Raw genomic sequence first — 23,682 nt, 5'->3', positions numbered from 1 at the left:
AAATTTCAAGGCGGCGAAGTATGTTTACTAATCTATGATGAAGATAGATAACTTAACTAAAACTACCTAAAACACTTTTTATACGAATAAGACGAAGACTACTATCTTCAAAATATACAAGAACGTCTTAAAGAAAGAAATATGTTATAGCTCGTATGAGCCGCACGGGGGTATTGCCTGGGGCGGCTCATTCTGAGGAGACGCGTGCAAAGCGGCGTCAAGTGGAAAGCCATTCATGCCAACAATAACCCTTAAAGGTGGGTGCTGACCAAGCATTCGTGTGTGTAATCGCTTAGAAATGAACATTACATCAGTGGGGTCAGTAGAGTATTACAGTGTGTGTATATATACTTGTAATATATATATCACATGTGAAAAAGGAAAATACGTTTCCGAACATTAAGTTGCGAGTAAATTATATGTAAGATAGTCGAATGTAAATTTTTCGAAACGCTAACTTTTTTTAGTCATTTTTTATGTTAAGGTTGTGCATTTTTGCTCTCCTACACGGCGCCGGCGGTCTACTCTCCCTCTGTCTTACGAATTTTCGATCAGGTCACGTGTCCTGACGCAAGTTTAACATTTAACCCAACACGAAAAGTGCTGAACATCGCAAAGAAAGTTTTCACTTCAACTCCTACGCCGCGCCGCGCCTACTCGCCTTTCGTCTAACGAATTTTCGATCAGCTCATAAGTCACGTGTCTTGACGCACGGTTATCATTTTGTACTCATCAAAAAATAAATAGCACTACGCCGCTAAAGAAATTTTGACATCGATAAATCGTAGAGTTATTTGCCTTGGTTTAAAAATGACGACGCACAACACATTTTGAAACGTAGGAAAAATAACAAAACGTTCCGAATAATCAATCACGCCTGTAGTGGTGGTGGTACTTTATTATTTTTGAAGGTACCACCTTTGTGGTTCGACTCCGGCGGCACCACCGCCACACCTATTTCTACCTAATAACAGCAGTGTTAGGCGCTGCTGTGTTCCGGTTTGAAGGGTGTGGTAAGGGAGACAGACTTTTCAGAGGCGTTCCAGCTTAGTCCTCAGGGGTAGCGGCGCATCTGTTGCCGACCTCAGGTAGGAATATCTAATCCTGTCTGGGGTTGATTACAGATGTCCATGGGCGGCAGTAGCCACTTACCATCAGGTGGACTGCATGCTCGTCTGCTACTCTTATATAATAAAAAAAAAAAAAAAAAAAAACATCTCCATTTTCAATTTCACGGGAAAGTTAGTTTTTGTGTGTTTCAAAATGGTAAAAATAACTGACTGATCGAATTATTAAAAAGTTTAAGCTTCAGATATTTTCGCATTATATGTATTTTGCATCATAAATTAAAATCCATAGTTAGTCATCTTTCACTTTGTGGTTTTATTATTGTTCAAAGATACCTTATTTCTGACGTCTCATACGACGTCTACGCAAAGCAGTAGATCTTGAGCATCATTCTACTCTAACTACTCTAATTTCTGACTAGAGAATTAAGTACAACTACATGCCATATACTTATGCCACAAATATCTATGTTCAGACTTCAGAGTAATATTCGTAATAGCCAATTAGACACTTATTCCATGCTCCCAATAATAAATATAACCAAAAAACTTTCACTCTACCCGTAATTCCGCGACACCCTCAACTCGGAGACTTAAAACGTGTAATGGATTGGGGAAATGCGGTAAAAATTGACCCAAAATCCCTTTTGTTCATCGTGCGTCGACATAATTTCCCAGCAAAAAATGTAAGTAAACCTGATGGGGTATAAAAAAGTGTTACAACCCGTAACCTACCGTTCAGTTCAGTCCTACTTTCATTTTAATAACTCCCGTCTCCTAGATTCATTCTTTATTAACACAAAATGCGGAAAACTGGCAGAATAATAAAACGTAAACAAAGGGAGCACTTCATAGCGGGAATCCAGCCGAGTCATACCGCAGTGCCGCTTCAACGGCTAAATTATTTCGCACTCAGTCCTGAGCCACTGTTTAGTAAACGTTGTTTGCAATAACAAAGAGTGGGATTGAAATATTACAGTAAGTCTGTTTTGATTGCCGACCCGAAGGATGGGAATCATGGTAATGACAATAATATTTGTCTAAAGTAATCTATTCAGTATCTTTATGAAGTTCAAAGGCGTGAGTATAAATTGATTTAAGTTACTTAATTATTAGTTTATTTATTAGTTTTTATGTTTTAGTAAAAGTTTGACATATTTTGAGCTTGAAGTTGTAGTTGACAACTTAATCTAATAATTTCTACAAAATATACCAATACCTACATTAATATATACCATCATATATAATTAGATTAATGCCTTGTTTGTCACGTAAATTTCATACGAATATATAAAATGAATTTAAAACGAACGGAGTAACTTCCCTAGCAATATATCAATGTGAAACTTTTAGAGAAAATCCCACTACGAATAGCAAACAAAGGTGGAAGATGGAACACCTAACCCGACAATGTCTTTGCAAACTTGTGAAAGGGGAGGTTACTTTTCTAAAGTAATATAGATAAACTAGTAGGGACCGCGGCTTCGTCCGCGTTTTAAAAAAAATAACGTGACATACACATAACAGAAATTTCTACCTTCATTGGAATGACAGTGGCGGTATCTGTCGAAAATTGGTCATATCAACTCTGAAACCTTCGTGGGCTCATGCACAACAACTTGCTAAAGATCATTGCGCGATCAAACGCATAGTTTACGATTCTATAAAAGACATACAGACAAACCTTCAGTTTTATATAAATACTAGCTGACCCGGCAAACGTTGTGTTGCCATATAAATAAAAAATTGTTAAGGGTGAACAACCCTTATCACTTACGGGTTTGAAAAATAGATAGAATATTTGAAACTGCGATGGTAGCGAAGTCGAATCCAATGTGAAGTCGAATCCAATGTGAAACATTCCAAAATCAACAACTACTTACGAATTAAAAATTAATTAAAAAAGCCTTTTCCCACGGACTAAATTGTGTATCTAAACCATTCTCAAGTCCCCTTAAACACACACAACAAACTTCTTTAAAATCAGTCCAGTCGTTTAGGAGGAGTTCAGTGACATACACACGCACTTAAGAAATATATATAAAGATATATTATAGAAGATAGACTAGTTAATAGGACAGACATTTCTCTTTGAACTCGTGTGCGTTTTTTATTTGGTTTATGTTTAATTAATGCTAGTTGTTTAATTAAAATAATGGTAAAGAATATCATAGGAGTTGTAACAGAAAATAAAGTTAAAAGCGTAGATAACAAACGCTGTAGTTACATAATTAGAAATGTTTTTAAAACTCGGTTAATGAAGATAGATAATTGAGGTGCTACTCTATAAAATTGTTTTATTATCATAAACGTTGAACGTTGAAGGTGTAGAGCCCTTTGCGGTTCTACTCCGGCAGCGTGTGGTAAGAGATACATACTTTTCCGAGGCGTTCCAGCTTAGTCTTCAAGAGTAGCGGCGCATCTGTGGCTGACCTTAGGTAGGAATATCTAGTCCTATCGGGGTTGATTAGTTGATATGTCCATGGGCGGCAGTAGCCATGGGTGGACTGCATGCTCGTCTGCTACTCCTATATTATAAAAAAAAGAAGAACGAACGAACGGACCGAAATATAAAATGCATCTTCTAAATGCGTTTGAAATACAAAAGTCGACAATGCCTATGGCGCTATGTCTAATTCATTGACGAATTTGTATTAATATTTTACAGAATGCCTATTTGAATTTCATTATGTGAATTATAATCGATCGAACCATAGTGTTATTTGTTGTGTTTAATTAATTGAAATTAAGCATGACTTCACACTTTTAATTCATCTGTTATATAATTATGTATGTTATTGAAATATATTACGTAAAATTAATTAAAGTTGCACGTATATAATATATTTCAAATTTTCCTTAAATTATTACACAAAGCAATGTGTTGATAGCAACAGCAAAAAAGCAAAGGTAGATGATTATTATTATTTTTTTTAATTATATTTATGAAGTCTTTGAATATACAAAATGTAGATAGTCCAAGAAACGACGTGGTCATATGCTGAGTAATTAGTAGATTAGTAGGTAGGTACTTAAGAAACCTGTTTGTTACGTGTGCTTTGACGAGGAATTTTAATTACCAATGAACTAATTAGAGCACTATTTATTAGGGGTATTCAACAAGCAAGAAGCGGGGATTTTTTTAACTGCGTTTATATTTTTGCATGCATAGTAATTAGAGATGGGCAGAGGGTTTAAACCCAATGGGTGGATACGGGTTTAAACCGGGTATTTTGGGTGAAATAGGGTTTAAACCCAAATAAACACCCAAACAGCGGGTGTAAACTATTGTCATTCATATTTTTATTTTCTTCGTGTAATATCATTTTTAAAATAATATTGTAAACAATTCACTAAATATGCGCTCTAAAAGCACATATTTCATTTAACTACGCTGTTATAGTCATGTTATAGTCCATTCGGATGTGTTACATTTGGGTTGCAATTTTCGAAGACCCAATTTTATTTTATAGATGTCAATGATTAGTGTAAATGGCTTAGTGTACAGTTAAATCCTAATTTGTGGAGTCCCAACTGTTGTCCCTCGACCGCCATCTTGAAAAAAGGGGCACAAAGCGTTTTTACGCTCTACCAGGCAAACTATTTGTCGCACAGAAATTTAGTAAAAACAATTATGGTTTCAAATTGATTTATCTATAATTTTAGTTCTATAACTTTTTGTCGTTAAACCAAAAATAACAAAGATAATAACAATAATAGATTAAACTTTGGGAAGACTTTTTTAACTTTTTTCTACTTAATTTACAGAAAATGACATCGAAACATTTTGATAGAGGAGTTTTTATAGTCCGGTCAATTTAGACTTAAAATAGTAATCAAATAACATAAAGCTAAATTTCCGTAGAGACCTTGGGTTTACCATCACAAGTAAAGTTCCAAAAGTCCTCATCGATGTGTGTGTCGGCACTTATTCGGGGTCAAACGTCAAAATTTTCGGGTTTCTGGATTTTTCTCGAAAACTAAAAGCACTTAAAATTTTCTATAAAATAATGTTTATATTTTTTTTTTCTTAAAGCTATAATTATTAAGATTTTACGTAAGAATTACATTTTACATTATATGCCCATATTCCCACACCATCTGTGCAATAGTATACGAGAGGTATATTTATTTGTTTTAGTTGTGCGCTATTTGTTTCGTCAAACAAATAATAATTAAAAATGTAATAAAAATAGATGAACCCCTAAAAATGTAATATTTAAAAATGTAAAAACACTAGAAATACAGTAAAAACCTATATAGACTAGGGTAGAAGCCTTTAAAAATAATAAAAAGTGAAATAAAATTGTAGTAGGATGAAACCCATTAGAAAAGGAAGGGAATATTATAAAAATGAAGGGAAAAATAATTTACGGGCGATCTGAGGTCGGGGAGGGGATGGGGGTGAGTCTTTAAGGGTAAAAAACGGTTTTTCTCGATTTCCGGCAAAACTAAAAGTCCTATCGAAAAAAGTCAAATGGCAAAGTTGTAGGTAATAAAAAGATCTAAAACTTTTGTATTTACACTTTTTTCACATAACCTCAAAATTTATGTGAAAAATTCAAAAAACCAAGTTTTTGGTTTTTTATTTTTATCTTTTACAAAAAAAATTTTTTTTTAACGAAATTTGGCGAAAACTTACCTTTTTATGTCCCAAATACGCTGTAATTTATTTGATTAAAAATATTTATTTTTTCACCTTATTTTGAATTAATATCGAAAAAACACCCTAATTTTCAATCGAAAAGTCACCCGTCAAAATATGAGCTTTTTTCAAAAAGTTGGTATGTTTTCTGTTAGTTGAAATCTCTACTTTTTGATGGTGAAAAAAAAAAAAATATATGTTACTATAGTAAATTCTCAGAAAATGTAAAAAATCAAAAAAAACTGGAATTCGAATTTTTTTTTTAATTTTTATAAAAAAATTTGAGCTATTTATTAAAATTACCACTTTAATTACTCGAAAAACATTAGATTACATGTTACATTGATAAAAAAAATTGCAAATAAGAATATACTACTATAATTAACAAACAAATCAGTTAATAAAATTAATATTTAATAAGACATTTACAATTATAGGTGATAGGCATGTAGAAAAGTAGGGTTTAGTGGAATTTTGAGGAACATTAATAGAAAAAGCCAGAAAAACCGATGAAAATTTAATGACAACGTTTTAAGGAAGGAATGACACAGAAAAAACAATATACATAAGAACGTATTAAAAGAAAAATACATTAAAACCTTCTGCGCTAAAATAATAATATAAATAAGCAAATAGTGCGTCGCCTACAATATCTGCCTCCTTAGTGCTAGCTAAATAGCACTACAGTCCCGTGGTGATAGTAAGGCGACGCGTGTCACCGGCCTACGCAGTACGCCTGTGCGTGTACGCACATCTACTATTCGAACGCGTCCATCCCTAGCTGGATGGGTTGCACTCACTACTCCGTGACGCCAGTGACCTCTCACTTGATTAGAGTCGGTAAGGATAACGTAATCACCTACCTCAAGGGATCTAGCTTCTTGTGTCCATTTTTGGCGTGGCAGTAAAGTTGGTAAATATTCTTTCAACCAGCGAGCCCAGAACATGTCCGCTAGTCTCTGAGCAACTCGCCATCTTTTTCGTAGACATAAGTCAGAGTCGTCATACTTACCAAACTGAGGGCTAGTAGAAGATGTTCCAATTAAAAAATTATTGGGCGTAAGCGCCTCAGGATAGTAGGGGTCACTCGACACATGTGTGATGGGTCGACTGTTAACCAAGGCCTCTACCTCAGCTAACAGCGTAGACAAAGTATCTGGATGACGTGCGCGTTCCTTTAAAATAACCTTCAGTGAAGACTTAACTGTTCGAATCATCCGCTCCCAGCTGCCTCCCATCTCAGGAGCACCTGGCGGAATGAAGCGCCAATCCACGCCGCGTACGGCTCCAGCCTCCCGAACTGACACAGTGTCAATCTCGGCTATGCTACGTCTCAGCTCTGTATCGGCGCCTCTAAGGTTGGTTCCGTTGTCTGAAATAATTACCTGAGGCATGCCACGACGTGCTGCCATACGTCGGAGTGCCATTATCGTAGAGTCAGTACTCAAGTCTTCAGTCAGCTCAATATGGATAGCGCGAACAGTGAGGCATGTAAATAACATTGCGTAACGTTTAAAACGTTTACGACCAACTGTGACCTCGAGAGGTCCAAAATAATCAACCCCTGAATAACTGAAGGGACGCCTATTGTGTTGTAACCGAGCAGCAGGTAAATCTGACATACGCTGCGGTTGGGGCGTCGCTCGCCTATAGCGGCAAAATAAACAACGTGACGCAATAGTACGGACCGTCGGCCTAAGGCGTAAGACCCAATATTGCTGTCGCAGGTTATTGACGACCAGTTCGTTTGCGCCATGCATTGCTTGCTTGTGATGATATTCAACCAACAAGCGTGTAATCCTATGTTGACCATCTAAGATAGTAGGCCGCCGTGCTTGGTGGTTCACACCTGCCTCCTTGTCTATACGACCGCCCACTCTTAATATACCTAACTCGTCAATATATGGTGACAACTGCAGCAAGCGGCTATTAGAGGGAAGCGATTTATACTGCTTCAAATACGACAATTCGGTACCAAAACTATCGCTTTGGCACTTTTTTATCAGCAGGTCCTCTGCCTCTTTCATTAGAGAAATGTCTAAGGTGCACTCTTTTCGCTGACATTTTCTAATGAAAAGTAATACCCTAGCCGTTGCTCGTATTAATGTAATCCAACTCGAAATGTTATCTTCGTTAGGCAAAGATAAATTATAATTACATTCGATTACTGTATGAACAGAACGTTCCTCATCGCGAATTATTTGTTTAAAAAACTCTTTAATATCCCTCATTACAACAATTTTATGTTCCCGAAAACGTAACATAATTCCTAATAAAGAATTATATAAATCAGGGCCGGTAAGAAGGAAATCATTTAAACAAACACCTTTTACCCTTCCAGCACAGTCAAATACTAACCTTAGTTTCTCGGGTTTATTGGGATTCAGAACCCCAAAATGAGCCAGATACCAAATGTGACTAGCCGAAAGTTCTGACTCATCTAGTTCTCGAGCGTAGCCCTGGTCGAAGAGCTTCCGCACTTCCTTCCGGTATCTCTCCCCATAACTGCTGTCTGCCTGAATTTTTTTCATAATACATGTAAGCCTGGAACGGGCATAATCAAAAGTGTCAGGCATGCAGAATTCATCCTTGACGAAGGGTAAACCTACCTCCCATTGCTTACCTATTTGACGTGCAGTCTCATCTAGTATACGTACCGCTCTCAAATGTGCCGTATTCTCACGTCGTAAGTTCGATACTCCAATGGAATCTAATTTAAAGGATTTTTTAATTAAATCGTTAAGTTCATTAATAACTGTTGAATGTTCGTGCACCTCGGAATGAGCGAGATGAAATGTGTGTGCGTTCACGGAAGAGTGAGTGAGACCAAGGCAACCATGAATACACCACCCCAAACGGCATCTCGTAGCATAAGGTTCCTGTTTGTTACCGTGACGAATTTGTAACGGCGCAATTAGAAAATAATTATCTTCCCCTATTAGCAGGCGAGGCACTATGCATTCTTTACAAACAATATCTTTTATAGGTAACAAATGACCACATTTAATATTATTAATAGGTGACAAGTTATGTTTAGGTAAATTTAATTTTTCAACCTGCCTCAAAGTTACATCATAACATTGATTCTCATAAAAGCCACTAATATTAGTACATATTTTAGGAGCGTCTGATTGAAATACTTCAACACCAAAGGCATCAATAAATTTAATAGAACTACTCTGTGATGACGTAAGACCTAACTCCTGCACTAACCCCTTATGTATCATAGAAATAGAAGCGCCATCATCTAATAAAGCATAAGTACTTACAATACCTTTAGGCCCACGTAAATTTACCTTAACTATTTTAAGTAATACTGTACTTTGCGTAGCGGGGACGAGGGAGTGAGTCACTGTTTCGCCCAATGTTGACGATGGTCCACATTGACCATGTTGTGATGGTGACGGCTCTTCCTCCCGCTCCGCAGCTGATGTTGTTTGCGTGGCGCTAGGCTTATTGTAGTGCAACAAGTGATGATGAGGGAGTCCACAATTATTTATATTGCACACGGCAGCGGTGCAACTACTACTTTCGTGTCTATCTAGTAAACAACAATAGCATAGATTATTAGTCTTGACATATCTCCATCTATCTCTCCTCATAGCCCTTTTAAACGCTCGACAGTCTGGTAACAAATGAATAGATTTTTTACAAAAGTTACAAAGTTTACAAGGATTCTCAGCCCGCGTGGCCGTAGCAAATACAGGTCGATTGTAGCCACTAAGACGAGGTTTATCTTCAAACCTTTTAATAGGTTGCGTTTCTAAAGATAGAGGCTGTTTTCTAAACTCTCGCACTTGTGATACACCAACAACCGAAACCATCTCAGCCTCCCTCTTCAGAAATGCCGCTACGAGCTGGATTTTGGGCATATCGGACGACATTCTTGTGTAAGCGTAATCAGTATATTTGCTTAACAATATATTAGGTAGCTTGTTTAATATCGCTGCTAACAATTCTGGGCTACGAAGGTAGTCAAGTTTGTTTAAACTCTGAATGGTTGCAACACAATTACTTATTTTAATTGAAAATGTTATTATGTCGTGTTGATAATAATTTTGTAGCGGTGAGAGCTTCTGAACTTGAGTGATGAGATGTTGAATAATATTATTAGCATTGCCATACCTTAATTGTAATGCCTCCATAATGACATCTGGTGAAGTGTTACCTATGAGCAGCTCCGTTACTGTCTCCCTAGCTTCACCTTTAAGGGCTCTTCTCAGACGCCACAAGTTCTCAGAGTCGCTAAAATGGCATACACGAGTAGATTCCTCGTATGCACTTTTAAAGTGCAACCACTCAATATAGTCACCAGCAAAGCTAGGTAGTTCACGCGGTGTAGATAATCGTGTGAGTAAACGTTCCTCCTGTTGAGTAGATGAAGTTACCATAATGTCCTTCAATGTGTGCGCGAGCTGCAGTATGCTGTCGACAGGAGGGCCCTGAGCCTGTGCACGAATTGGGTATACTGTAGGTATCCGCGCTGCCTCCGTCGCTGTCGCTGCCGCTTGTAGAATAGGCGACTGCTGCACCTCGTTTTGCTCCATCCACTCGTTCACCAGTGATTTACTGCTACAATCATGACCTCGGCTAGCATTCGAACGACATCTTGATGCACGTTTGCTATGTGGCGCATGAATCTCTGATTCGTAATCATTCGCAGCTAAATCATATTCTAGTTTCTTCTCAATTAAATCTAGTTGGATCTTCGCCTTGGCTTCAGCTGCGGCCAGCACAAGCTGCTTGCGCCTTACGTTTGAAAACGACGTTGCCATAGATAACGCGGACGCCGAGGCGAGATTCTCTCGTTTAATTTCTAATTTTACATGTGATGGCACCGGTAAATTTTGTTGCGAAGGGATTTGTGAGGTTATCATTTCATTTGTACAAACCCTTTGTCCGCTATTATTGTTCCCCGCGGCAACCACATGCTCACTTTCTAAGCGTTCACTAAGTTCCTTTTTATCACCAGGCGGAGTATGAAACATAGTCGTGGTAAGATCCGGCTCGAAGGACCAGTTTTATAGGTGATAGGCATGTAGAAAAGTAGGGTTTAGTGGAATTTTGAGGAACATTAATAGAAAAAGCCAGAAGAACCGATGAAAATTTAATGACAACGTTTTAAGGAAGGAATGACACAGAAAAAACAATATACATAAGAACGTATTAAAAGAAAAATACATTAAAACCTTCTGCGCTAAAATAATAATATAAATAAGCAAATAGTGCGTCGCCTACAACAATATTTGGAGAAAGTTGTCGAATCTTCTTTAAATTATATGCGTAGATGTCTATTTATAACTATTTTAAGAAAAATTATATACCTGAGTGACCTACGAAAAATAGTAGCCCATCAAAAGGTATTTCATGGAGAAGTGGGGAAGGGGCTAGGCGAGTCTGGGTCTTACTACATACATACCTACTATTTCGTAGCAGCTGTTACAACCGTTAGCCTAACCAGTATTCGAAATACAGTACAATATACAACATCGTTTATAAAAATACACGTGCACGCTGAGTTTCTTGAAGATAATTGTGACAAGTTTACTTAAAAAAAGAACTTTTCGAATCTGCATAGGAAGGTAATTACTATATCTATTTTTGTCTGTATCAATCAACTCCAACATAAAAATCGTAATATTTTCTTTAAAAAATAGTATACTTAACGTAACGTAACCTAAAGATTGAAATTAAATGATGTTTTAGTACAAGATAAAAAAATAATAATCTCCTTAATTTTGCACAAACAAATTTAGTTAATCCCATGGAAAAAAAATTATTTCAAAATACATAAAAAATATTTTAAAAATCTATAAAAAATATATAAAATATAATATATCATAAATATATTTGTAATAACAAACTTTTGGCCGATTTTCATATATATTTTTTACATTTCAAATATATTTCAGATGTATTCAAAATATATGAAATATACTTGAAAATCAGCCAAAAGTTAGTTATTAAAAATATATTTACTATACATATTTTTTATATATTTATACATTTTAAATAGATTTTTAATATATTTTTTAGACATTTTGACATTTATTTCTTTGATATATTTTTTTTTATGGGGGTATATTCACGATAAAATAGTGAAGGAATTATTAATTCGATTCTGTCTTTTCAGATTATCAGTATGGATGAATCTGTTGGTATCATCTGCAATAAGGCAGATGATAAGCAAGTGTATGAAATAAAAAAAGCAGCTTTGAGTCGTTTAGTGGTATCCAGCACTTCCAAATTTCAAATTCAAATCCAAATTTCGAATTCGAGTTTTTTTTTATTTTTTGCATTTTCTGAGAAGATTTACTATAGTAACATATATTTTTTTTTTCACCATCAAAAAGTAGAGATTTCAACGAACAGAAAACATACCAACTTTTTGAAAAAAGCTGATATTTTGACGGGTGAGTTTTCGATTGAAAATTAGGGTGTTTTTTCGATATTAATTCAAAATAAGGTGAAAAAATAAATATTTTTAATCAAATAAATTACAGCGTATTTGGGACATAAAAAGGTAAGTTTTCGCCAAATTTCGTTAAAAAAAATTTTTTTTTGTAAAAGATAAAAATAAAAAACCAAAAACTTGGTTTTTTGAATTTTTCACATAAATTTTGAGGTTATGTGAAAAAAGTGTAAATACAAAAGTTTTAGATCTTTTTATTACCTACAACTTTGCCATTTGACTTTTTTCGATAGGACTTTTAGTTTTGCCGGAAATCGAGAAAAACCGTTTTTTACCCTTAAAGACTCACCCCCATCCCCTCCCCGACCTCAGATCGCCCGTAAATTATTTTTCCCTTCATTTTTATAATATTCCCCTCCTTTTCTAATGGGTTTCATCCTACTACGATTTTAATTGGTTTTAAAAATTATCGACCCTGGTCTAATAGTATATCTATTAAATAAACATTTGAACTATTTTAAAAGCTTTGTGTAGATTTTATTAACTCATTTTATAAACACCCAGATAAATACCCAGTGGGAGGAAATAAACGGGTATTTATTGGGTTTAAACCCTGCACAGGGTTTAAACCGGGTTCTTTGCCCATCTCTAATAGTAATCGATGTCCTATCTACGACATTCTTGTAATCACCGATTTAAGCTATGAGATTAGTTACAATATCAGTGATACAAAATAATATCAGTAAGATTATTACATTTCAGTGATGTACGAGTATATCGGTTTACGATATAACTTTTATATGCTCTTTATTAATAATCAATCTATCAAATTTTAGCCTACTAAAGATCGAAATTTGAAAATCTTGTATTTAGGATCGATAACATCGGTGTCGATAATTTAACATATGGCGACAATGTTAGTAAATGATCCATAATTATGAATCACATTTTTACTATCATGTTATTATAAAGTAACAAAAAATATGATATAATTAATAAAGAGATGTAAATAAATACGATTCATAATAAATATTTCTATTTGGTGGTGTATTTTCTCCTAGTTTTACTAATCAGCAGGATTTATTTGTTGTTTTGTTGTATTTTGTTTACTCTTAACATAACGTGACCGCAATGACCTCGATTGCTTAAATAAATAATTAAAATAAAATATTCCGTGCTCTATATGTAATTGTAAATGCATCGGCACTATCTGTGGTCAAAGTTAAAACAAATAGTGTTATTGGGATCTTCCAATATTTATTTATCAGTAGACAAGTGTCGAAGTACTTGTAGGTGTTTATGGGAGTGCCCCCACCAATTGATTCATAATCGGTTTAAACCGGTTGTATGTAATTTTGATTAAATAAGACGATTAGTACTGATCAGGCGTTCGTAGCTCCATCACGTTTCCATACAAATAAAGATTTAACTGTGTACATAACAAAGTGCAGTAAATGTATGTGTTCGTTTTATTTTTTTATACATTGTAATAATATTAAGTAAAATGCTGTTTTTTATATTATTTATATGTAATAGTGCGTGAAATAAGTGTTTGCGTCAGTGTTATCCAAAAAATCAAGTGAGGGAATATAAAATAGAGATTTTGGGTTGATCGGAGTAGATACTATCGATTTTGTCGGTTTGATTTTTTTTCAGTAGAAGAAGTGGTTATTGGAATAAAGTAGAAATTACGGATCTCTGAAGCGCATAAATATATTCTACATAATTATAATAGTCTTACGCTAGTCAACTTATGTTACTTAATAATTTGATATTCCATTTTTATGTAGGCCCGTTTCAAAGTGGATAAATGGGGTAACACTCACGTTCCTTATCTAACGATAGCAGGCATATCACGAAATGCAAACTAAATTAGTTCGGTGTATTGTCGGTTGCGGCATCGCATTCGGTACACACGTTTCATTTGGCTAACGTTTTATTTTTAATTGCAGATTTACGGTATATTTTTGCAGTGATGACATTTTAAATGTAACTTGTACCGTTGGCTCGAAAATGGCGGAGAGATCAGATGTGTGGAGTGTTGAGGACAAGGTTTTCTTGGTGACCGGTGGAGCGGCTGGTGTTGGAGCTGGTCTTGTTCGGAGGTTACTATTTCACAATGCTAGTGTAAGTTCTTATTAACGTCATGTATGTTGTGTAGATACGTGTTGTGTGTATTTTGCGGTACAATCAGTGATTGTGTTTGTGCAGATACAGCTAATCTTTTTAAATCTAGTGTTAGAGTGACGTTTACAGAATTGTATGTTGTTTATTGACTTGACGTTCAGTCATTTACTTTTTAAAACTGTGTACTTATATACAATGCGTCGTTAAATAGATGGGTTTAGAAGCGAAAGTTTTGTTAAATAAAACGGCTAAATTAATGATTTTATTTTGAAGCTACTAGGTACAAATTATAGCGATCCTTGAAAATAATACTTATCTCTTTCTTTGTTCAGTCAATATTGTTTAAATATTTATGCACTATGTAAACAAATTATTTATCTTATATGAAGCCGCTTTAAGTAAATGACAGGTTATTTTTATCCAACTCGATTTTTGTTATGCATACGTTGTCGCCATACCGTTCCCACTTCCTTATTATAGAGGTCGCAATATTATAATATATTATAATATGCGTTATACATTGACATTGGACAATATAGGTACCATAATTATAATAATGTAATTCATATAGTCTAAAGATAGTCCAAAGTTTATTGTACGCGGATATTTGTATTATTAGTTTTTAATTTATTTTAAGTATTTCGTAATGCATATAACAGCTTCGTTAAGTTAATAACATTAATTTTCGTATCAATACTGACAATAACGTTACGATAACGAATAAAATCGTATTTATTACTTAATGATTCATCATCGTCATTATTATCATCATCATCATTATCATCACCAGCATCATCATCATTAATAATACATTGTCGTTCTGCTAAGCGTAGGATTTTTCTTACAATAAAAATGTTAGACCCTAGTCTACTGTATTGGCTATTAGCGAATTGTCAGACACTGCGAATTCCATTACGTTAGAATATATTAGGGCGTTAGACATTACAGTTCTTACATTAACACAACTTACCATTATTATAAAAAAAACACCCGACTGCTTAAAACTATAATCCATGCCATTCCCATAGATTAGTAAAGATGCTTCGCCGCCATGAAATTGAATGAAGCCACAAACGGCATCTTAGTAAGTTCTTTTTTTGAATTCTTGACAAATAAAAACATTTTTAGAGAAAAATTACGAATAAATAGCGAATACTGCGTAATTTATTTAATAAATAAATAATTATTTCAAATATTTTAGGGACATTTTAGCACGGAGACGTGACTTTTTTACGCAACTATTTCAATTCCCAAAACTGGGTACATTTTCTTGTTAGGAGTGAGTAATCTTTACTAATCTATGGCCATTCCCATAATCTTGTCGAATCCAACGACATCTCGTATGTAAAGATAGTTTTGGCTGCATGGCGTATCAACTAATATAAAATCCCAAAAGTATACCTTGCAAATATAATATGTACGTGCATTATAACAATAAACATCAGGGTGCTAAGTTGAGTGTATTATTACAGCACGTAGCCTTCCTCGACGTATCGGAGCGGGAGGGCGCGGCCTTAGAGGCCGAACTCTCGACCAAGTTCGGCGCCTTGAAAGCCAAGTTTATAAAATGTGACATCGCGGACCCGACGCAACTTGCCACCGCGTACAACCAAGTTTTGGACAAGTACCACAGACTCGACGCCGTCGTAAACAACGCCGCCGTGCTAAGTGCCGACGAAAGTTCCTACAAAAAGATGGTTGATATTAATTTTGTAAGTTCGTCTTGGGTTATATTTAAACTTAAGTGAAGGGATTTCAAATTAGTTACTTTAAAGCTATTATAAAGTAACTATATCCGTATGATATATTATACACATATTTCTTTTTACCTCTAAAGGTACAGAAGATCCTAGTATAGGTACAGAAGATAATAGTAGTTTCTACGGGCTGAAATTGTTACATCGTTAACATGATAATTCTATAGCCTTTCAAACGAATGTGTTTAGTTCTTTACCTATGTACGTAAATAAATTCAACCGACTACAAAGAGCTACAATAAAAGATTTGATTTATTGCGGACTGCAGCTAATATTCGTTGCAGATCGGCAAAGTAACAAGCACAAAGCGCTGGACATGCTAGCGGTAGGATGTAAGAGCTGATATTACTGTATAGTCAACAGGACAATCCTCTTAGATATCAAACAAATTTGTTGCCCTCTGTCCATAAATTCATGTAGTTGCATGGAGCAATCAAGAATCGGATTTATTGCGGACTGCAGCTAATATTTGTTGCAGATTGCCACAATAACAAGTATGTACAAAGCGCTGGACGTTACGGCGATAGATAACAGCTGATATTACTATATGAATAGTCAACGTAACAATTTTCATAGATCTCGAATAAATTTGTTTACCTGTGTCCATAAATTCAAGCAGCTACATGGAGCTGCAATGAACAAGCCGATTTATTGTCGACTGCAGCTAATATTTGTTGCAGATTGCCACAGTAACAAGCACGTACAAAGCGCTGGACGTTATATCGATACATAACAGCTGATATTATTATATGTATAGACAATGTAACAATTTTCATAGGTCTTGAACAAATTTGTTTACATAAATTCAACCAGCTGCATGGAGCTGCAATGAACAATCGGATTTATTGCCGACTGCAGCTAATATTTGTTGCAGATTGCCACAGTAACAAGCACGTACAAAGCGCTGGACATAATGGCGGCAGATAAGGGCGGGAACGGCGGGTGTATAGTCAACATATCGTCCCTGTTGGCTCTCAAGCCAAGTGCTCGTTTACCTGTGTACGCCGCAACGAAGGCCGCAGTTTTGCAGTTCAGCAATAATATTGCGGTAAGTTCCATTTGAAACGGCGGTGATACGCTGATTGCCAGTTAGATGTGGTGTACGCTTCTGATAGATTTATTTTAATGGTTGTGAGTTTGTGTTGTTATGTTTTATGGTGGTGGTTTGTGGCGTATCAAACAAAATTTTACTCTTAAATAATACGGTAGTATAGAAAATTAAAAATCTTTTCTTATATTAAAACAAGAAACTATGTAGGTACTCGTACATGTAATAACCTGCAGGAAAATCCAACCAGAGGAGGTTTAACTAATAACGCCAGAAACAAATTTAAAAATAAGGAAGTAGACCTTCTTGTGATTTAATGTGGATCTTATATAAACAGAAATTTCTTGTAACTTTTGTGTAATAGTAATAAAATATATTAAACATAAGGTATGCTTGTTTTAATACTTTAGAGAAGTCAGTAATGTTCTATATGAATTATTTTGCAGTTACTAGCACTAAACAACTGCCATGAGTAGACGTTTTATGTATTGTTTTAAGATTTTGTAATAATACTAGTGGTGGGCGCGGCTCCGCCCGCTTTTTAAAGAAATAATATGACATACATAAAACGGAAAATTTGTACCTGCATTGGAATGACAGTGGTGCCATCTGTCGAAAATTAGTCTTACCAACTCCCAAACCCTTGTAGGCTCTGGGACAACAACTTTGCTAAAAATCATCACTTGATCAAATGCATAGTTTCCGATTCTATAACTACTTACGAATTAAAAATTAATTAAAAATCCTTTTCCTACGGACTAAATTGTGAATCTAAACCATTCTCAAGTCCCCTTGAACACACACAACAAATTTCATCAAAATCAGTCCAGTCGTTTAGGAGGAGTTCAGTGACATACACACGCACATAAGAAATGTATATATATAAAGATGTTGTAATAATTTAGCAAATTAATATTTTACAGACAGACGAACTATACTCAAACACACAAGTCCGGATAGCGACGGTATGCCTGGGACCCACGGACACAGCGATCCTGAACCGGCGTAGCTTGGAGAATTTCGATAAGGATGGCGCTCAAGGCATCTCTTCCCGCGTTCCCGAGAGGCAAAAGTAAGAAATTCATGTATAATAATGAATTTGAGGAATACAACTTAATTATAATTGTTTATTTTCATGGACATACACCTTAATTATAACTCGGTTTAACAGTGTAGGAAAAAAAAGGCGCAAAAATTTACACATCTGAGAGTTCATTAAAAAGATGGTCTGGAAGTTTAGCGAAGTTTATCTATTCGCAATTGGTCTGCGGTGTAATATGTTAAGGGTTTTCTCTCAGTATGAAAGGAAGCCCGTGCCCAGCAGTGGGCCACTAATAGGTCGATCACGCTGAACTCCTAAACCTATGGCCTAAACCCCAGCCCAACGGTGGGACACTAGTGGGTTGACCGCGCTGGATTGGGGCCTAAACTATCTTACACTGAAAGGAAATCCATGCCCAGCGGTGAGACATTAATGGATTGATCGCTACGATCCCCATAAAATTCGAACATAATCGAATTTGAACATTGATCTACGAAGCGATAGACCTTCATCTCCTTACTTAAGAAAATAAAGAACTATTAAGCGTTAAAAGTCGTGAACTTTGCTTCATTGATATAACTTGGGAACTTCGATAAAGACTGCATGAATTGTGCTCCCCCGTGACTAACCGAGCTTCATAACCTGGTTTGAAACACTTTTAAAGCTTCGTTCACTTTGACCAGAAAGTTTGTTAGATGAAATCTTAAGCTTGGACTCAAGTAGATTAGGTTGAAGTGGTTTAAAAACTTGAGTCTTATGGAGCGAAATTAATTTTTGTAATTTTATTCTATGAAAGGTGGTAAAACAAATATGATTCAAGATTATGGTTTGTTGGGTGTGGCTGAAGTATACCTACTATATAGTCCTGCGTGGAATGCGGAGCGCAACGTACTCAGCTCTGTATTGGGTGCCGACCTCTCGCTTTCGGCTGTGGTTCGCGCCATGGTCGGTAGTGACAGGTCGTGGCAGGCGATGCGATCCTTCTGCGAAGCTGTAATGCTCGCAAAGGAGGCGGCGGAGAGAGCCAGGGAGGATGATGCATCTTCCCAGGCACTTCGTCGCAGACGCACGGGACGCCGAAGGGCGGCTTTCGCTGCAAGCCACCCTTTCCCAGTCCCATGAGCCCTCGGATACGGATTCGGGGGAATCCAAATCCGATCTTTAAGGCTCGAGATGTCGTGTGAGCGTTCTGCACGCTCATCTCTTGAGGGACATAACTGAGAGGAGCCCCTCCCTCTCGGGACGTGGCTGGCGTTAACATCAGCGCCGGCCGACGTTGCCGGGCCGCGAATGTAATGCTTAACGCCTCTCGTGACCCGGCATCGAATGTCCAGAGGAACGCCGCGGAGTTTTAGTCGGTACGAGTCCGACATACCCCTTCCGCTCCCCCGGGCGGGAGAAGATCCATGAGGATTTCTCCGCGAAAAAAAAAAATACCTACTATATAGTAGGCGAACATCTTAGTCCTTTTAAAGTGACAACGCATCCGAGATTGGCTTACGTAGTATCTGTTCTGTTTGGAGGCAGTCACAGATGTCAATGAGAGGCAGTGATTTCCATCAGATGGGCTGTAATCTTATTTGCTATTCCAATGTAATAAAAAAATCTTTAAAGATTTTTTTTTTAAATCTCTAGGATCCAAAGTCAAAGGTAGTAAAGACTGGTTGTATAATTACAAATTAGAAACACAAGGGAAAGGGCGAATTCCGCTGACTCGTAATTATTGTGTATCCACTGACTAAAGGTATCTGTTAACGAGATATTGATTATCCCACTGTTTAGCCGTGTTAGCTAAACGGGAAAACGTTGACGTAACATTGTTACCGGTAAGGAAGGAAAGTGGTTATCACAATGACTGATTACCAATTAGGGTGGTTATTGAAGGTGGTTCAACTCCGCCGGCATTTTCGCTACACCAATTATTTATAATGTTAAGAGCTGCTGTGTTCTGATTTGAAGGATGTGGTAAGGGATATCCCTTACTACATCCTTAAAATCTATCAAGTATATCTATACTTTTCCGAGGCGTTCTAGCTTAGTCCTTAGGGGTAGAAGCGCATCTGTGGCCGGCCTCGGGTAGGAAATAACCCTATCTGGGGTTCATTACAGTTGTTCACGGGTAGCAAAAGCCACTTACCGCCAGGTGGACAACTTGCTCGTCGGCTCCTTCTTTATTATAAAAAATAGCAAATTTCAGGTAGGAGTTATCAATTATTGTTAACGGTTGGTCTTAGCGATAAGCAGCCGTGTCAATTTAAGATCTATGCCCAGCAGACGTGAATCGGTTGAAAACAAATAAATAACATCGTGAATGATGTTATTGAATGACTATAAAATTTACTCGTACAAAACCAACCAATCTCGGTGGTCTATCGTAGCCCACCTAATATTCAACTGAAAACAGACCAAATCTTCCGATGCGCAATGTTGACATAATCCGGGCATCTAAGTGTGAGCGTGCATAATGCATGAAGCGGAACGGGAATGTTCCAATTTCCTCATTTTATGGAAACTCACATTTGCAAAATTAAATCCGCCTGTAATACCCCGCGGTGCCTGGATTAAAACGGAACGGATATCGCAGGAGTCGGAATTGCACTTAACTTTGCATAGTTCATACTTCATAGGTCTGTTACGGAGACGATTCCACCCCGAGGGGGTGCTAAAGACTTATAGGGTAATTGTGAGTGTGGAGGCAAATTGCAGCATTAAAGGAACTAGTCATGTCCACGTCGCTGACTGTCCCCGCCTGTCGTGAGTAACCGTCGTCGATAGTCGTAACTTGTCGTCGAAGGTTGACGTTGACTATCGCTATCTGACGTCATCAACCTAAGTTAGTTGTCGGTCGCTAACGATAAGCGGTGACATTGACTGTCACATGTATATTAACTCACTATTGTTTGTGTATTCGTTCTCTAAGATGCTAATAATGTGATAGTTAATTGTATCGCAAATAGATAAATTTAAAGTTTCTAGATAAAAAGAAATAAGTGCTTCTTTCATTCTTGCAAGATGATCGTTAGTAGGTATAGGGTTTCTGGTTACTGATTCAGTGAAGTGAACCTACACAAAATTCTCACGTAAAAATATTTCATGGACAAATTTATTACTGTTAGATTCTTACAAATAACTATGAACCATTTCCGTAATTTCAATTTTTTGCAACTTTATTAACAATACAATATTTATTTTGATGACAAAAATGAATTGAAGAATTTTATTTCGTAGTTCATGCGTCTTTAAATCAGGCGATACCCTTAGGAGGGTTTGGCATCAAACGTAGGCAAATAAATTGTTATAGATACTCATATTTTGTACGTAACGTGCTTAAGCTTAGGTTTTCCATCAATTTTTTGCGAAGGATTGGGATATTTGTACGGCTATTGGCGTTTCTCATCTTAACCCGTATTTTCTCGGATCTATTCCGTATGAATTATGACTCAAGAAAGGGTACCTATATTTTGTAGCCGTATTGTAAGAAAAAGTGCCTCTTAGACATTTTAGAGTGTACAAGAGAGAATATGGAGTAATTATTTATATATGTCACTACTGGCCATGAGTCTGTACCTATTAATTTTTAAAATGGTGGGTCAAATGTGACCTGCATATTAACAAACGAACAAAGTTAAAATATAAACGCTTGTAATAATAGTCACGGTCACATCTGAATAAGATAAATAATAAAAAATATTAAAACGCGGCATCGGCAAGTGCGTTTCTCTCTCAATCTCAATTAAACGGAATCCGTTTTACAGGGTCGAGTCAGCTGTCTCAGGGATTTTGGACGTGATTAGCAGTGGGGAGAACGGGTCGACGTGGATAGTCGCCGATAACAAGCCCGCAGTCGACATTACCGAGAACGTGAGAAAAGGTTTTCGATACCTGACTGAAAATGTTGCGGAGTTGCACTAGAAGACTTTAATATTTTTAATATTGTGTGTATTGGACTAGTTGAACAAAATGTTTATAACGAGAAAAAAAAGTTTTCGATACCTGACTGAAAATGTTGCGGACTTGCACTAGAAGACGTTAACAAATTTTAATATTGTATAATTATACCTATGGAAGTATTAGGACAAAGTATTTACAATGTGAAAAAAAGGTTATTGATACCTGATTAAAAATGACATAAATAATATTTTGGTGTAGTAAAATTTGTACGACCATTGTAATAAAATGTTTACAATATGTGAAAAGGTTTCGAATACCTTAATGAAATTGTAATTAATAACATTGATTTAAGTGTAATATAAATGTATACAAATATTACATTTTAAACCACAAGAAAAATGTTTAAAATGTTCAGATATTGTAAATGTAATTTGTATAAAATGTTATTCCGGATAGGTCGGTCCGAAATATAATTAATTGTAATAAATTGTGTTTGTATAAAAACGAATTGGGTTATATTCGCTGTGTTGTTTTAATATTTTATTTCATTTCCAAAATAAAACCAAAGTATTTTATTAAAATGTGTCTGTAAAATAAATATGATAGTATTCATTTTAATTAATGCATTGCGATTAGAGATGGGCAAAACACCCGGTTTAAACCCAGTCTGGGTTTAAACCCGATAAAAACCCGTTTATACCCTCCCACAGGGTATTTATTTGGGTATTTAAAAATGATTTCATAAAATCTTTGGACAGTTTTTAAAATATTTATTCAGTTCAAATATTTATTGAATAGATATACTAGAAGTTTCTATGATATTTTCAACGTTTTTACATTTTTTAATGTTATATTTTTGAGGTTTTACCTACTTTTTTAGCCGACTGCGACAGAAGGGTTATGTTTTTCGCGCATATTTTGTATGTTTGTAAATCTTTTTAATACATTCGGATCTGGTTAGATATTTCGAGAGTTAAGGTGTATATTTTTCTAAAATACCAAAATGTCATTTTTTCATATCAGAGGATATTATATTCTGAATGATGAAGAATGACAACAGGACGTGGACATTATTTGAAATTTGCATCAAAAGCATAGGCTGATTGGTTTCTTACCTGCTTCTATAATTGCGTGATAAAATAGTATTTTAGTGCTGTAAATGTCTTTTTACAGTGCATATTTAGTACAGTATCATCATCAAAGTAATAATTGCGCTTAAAAAAGGATAGATATGCATGAAAATAATAAATACCCGATTAAAAACCCATTTTCGGGTTTAAACCCTATTTTTCCCAACGACCGGGTAAAAACCCGGTTTATTCCCGATGGGTTTAAACCCTCTGCCCATCTCTAATTGCGATACGTACATTTTATATATCTATACAAATAAATAAAATGTAAGGGTGTGTTTGTAACATCAAAATAAAAGCTATTCACTATTTATAATTAAAACAATTATAATTTCTCTATCGTGTCTGTTTGTTCTGACTAATCTCCAAAATCTCCTGGACTGAATTTGACGGATCTTTCATTGGCACTTAGCTGTAATTATAAGGAGTAAAGTCTACATTTATTCTAGAATAAGAATAAGGGTTTCACGCAAAAACCCTTTAAATCCAGTTTTTATACATGAACGTGGATGAAACCGTGAGTCACAGCTCCTTTATAATATACCAGTAAGGCAATAACTAAC

At 35.9% G+C, this 23,682-nt stretch overlaps 2 protein-coding genes across 9 annotated transcripts in view; one reads left to right on the top strand and one right to left on the bottom strand.

The window, feature by feature from the left end:
• The window catches only part of Lrpl (low density lipoprotein receptor-related protein-like protein), a 173,913-nt gene that overhangs the window by 23,459 nt on the left and 126,772 nt on the right, over window positions 1-23,682 (bottom strand). The gene's annotated exons all lie outside the window — the stretch shown is intronic.
• Adh (alcohol dehydrogenase-like) lies at window positions 1,988-22,612 on the top strand. 2 transcript variants are annotated; one of them, XM_073088028.1, is made up of 6 exons: window positions 1,988-2,147; window positions 14,077-14,251; window positions 15,724-15,963; window positions 16,883-17,056; window positions 17,980-18,128; window positions 21,854-22,612. In XM_073088028.1, exons 2-6 carry the CDS (start codon window positions 14,138-14,140, stop codon window positions 22,008-22,010), a joined length of 834 nt encoding a protein of 277 aa, XP_072944129.1. In that variant the 5' UTR covers window positions 1,988-2,147; window positions 14,077-14,137; the 3' UTR covers window positions 22,011-22,612. The 2 variants fall into 2 exon arrangements, with proteins under 2 accessions (XP_072944129.1, XP_072944128.1); XM_073088027.1 differs by lacking the exon at window positions 1,988-2,147 and adding an exon at window positions 13,467-13,580.

This window comes from Epargyreus clarus, unplaced genomic scaffold, assembly GCF_041222505.1.
Source record: "Epargyreus clarus isolate Ecla_fem2 unplaced genomic scaffold, WU_Ecla_fem_2.2 ptg000026l, whole genome shotgun sequence".
Classification (NCBI taxonomy): domain Eukaryota; kingdom Metazoa; phylum Arthropoda; class Insecta; order Lepidoptera; family Hesperiidae; genus Epargyreus; species Epargyreus clarus.
Note: the sequence above shows the minus strand (reverse complement) of the source record. Positions and strands in the feature narration are given on the sequence as shown.

Excerpts from the sequence above, each read along its gene's own strand:
- Adh (XM_073088028.1), top strand. The coding sequence starts at position 14,138 with ATGGCGGAGAGATCAGATGTGTGGAGTGTTGAGGACAAGGTTTTCTTG. Across the intron at positions 15,964-16,882 it reads AGATGGTTGATATTAATTTT|ATTGCCACAGTAACAAGCAC; the intron begins GTAAGTTCGTCT and ends TATTTGTTGCAG. Across the intron at positions 18,129-21,853 it reads CGCGTTCCCGAGAGGCAAAA|GGTCGAGTCAGCTGTCTCAG; the intron begins GTAAGAAATTCA and ends TCCGTTTTACAG.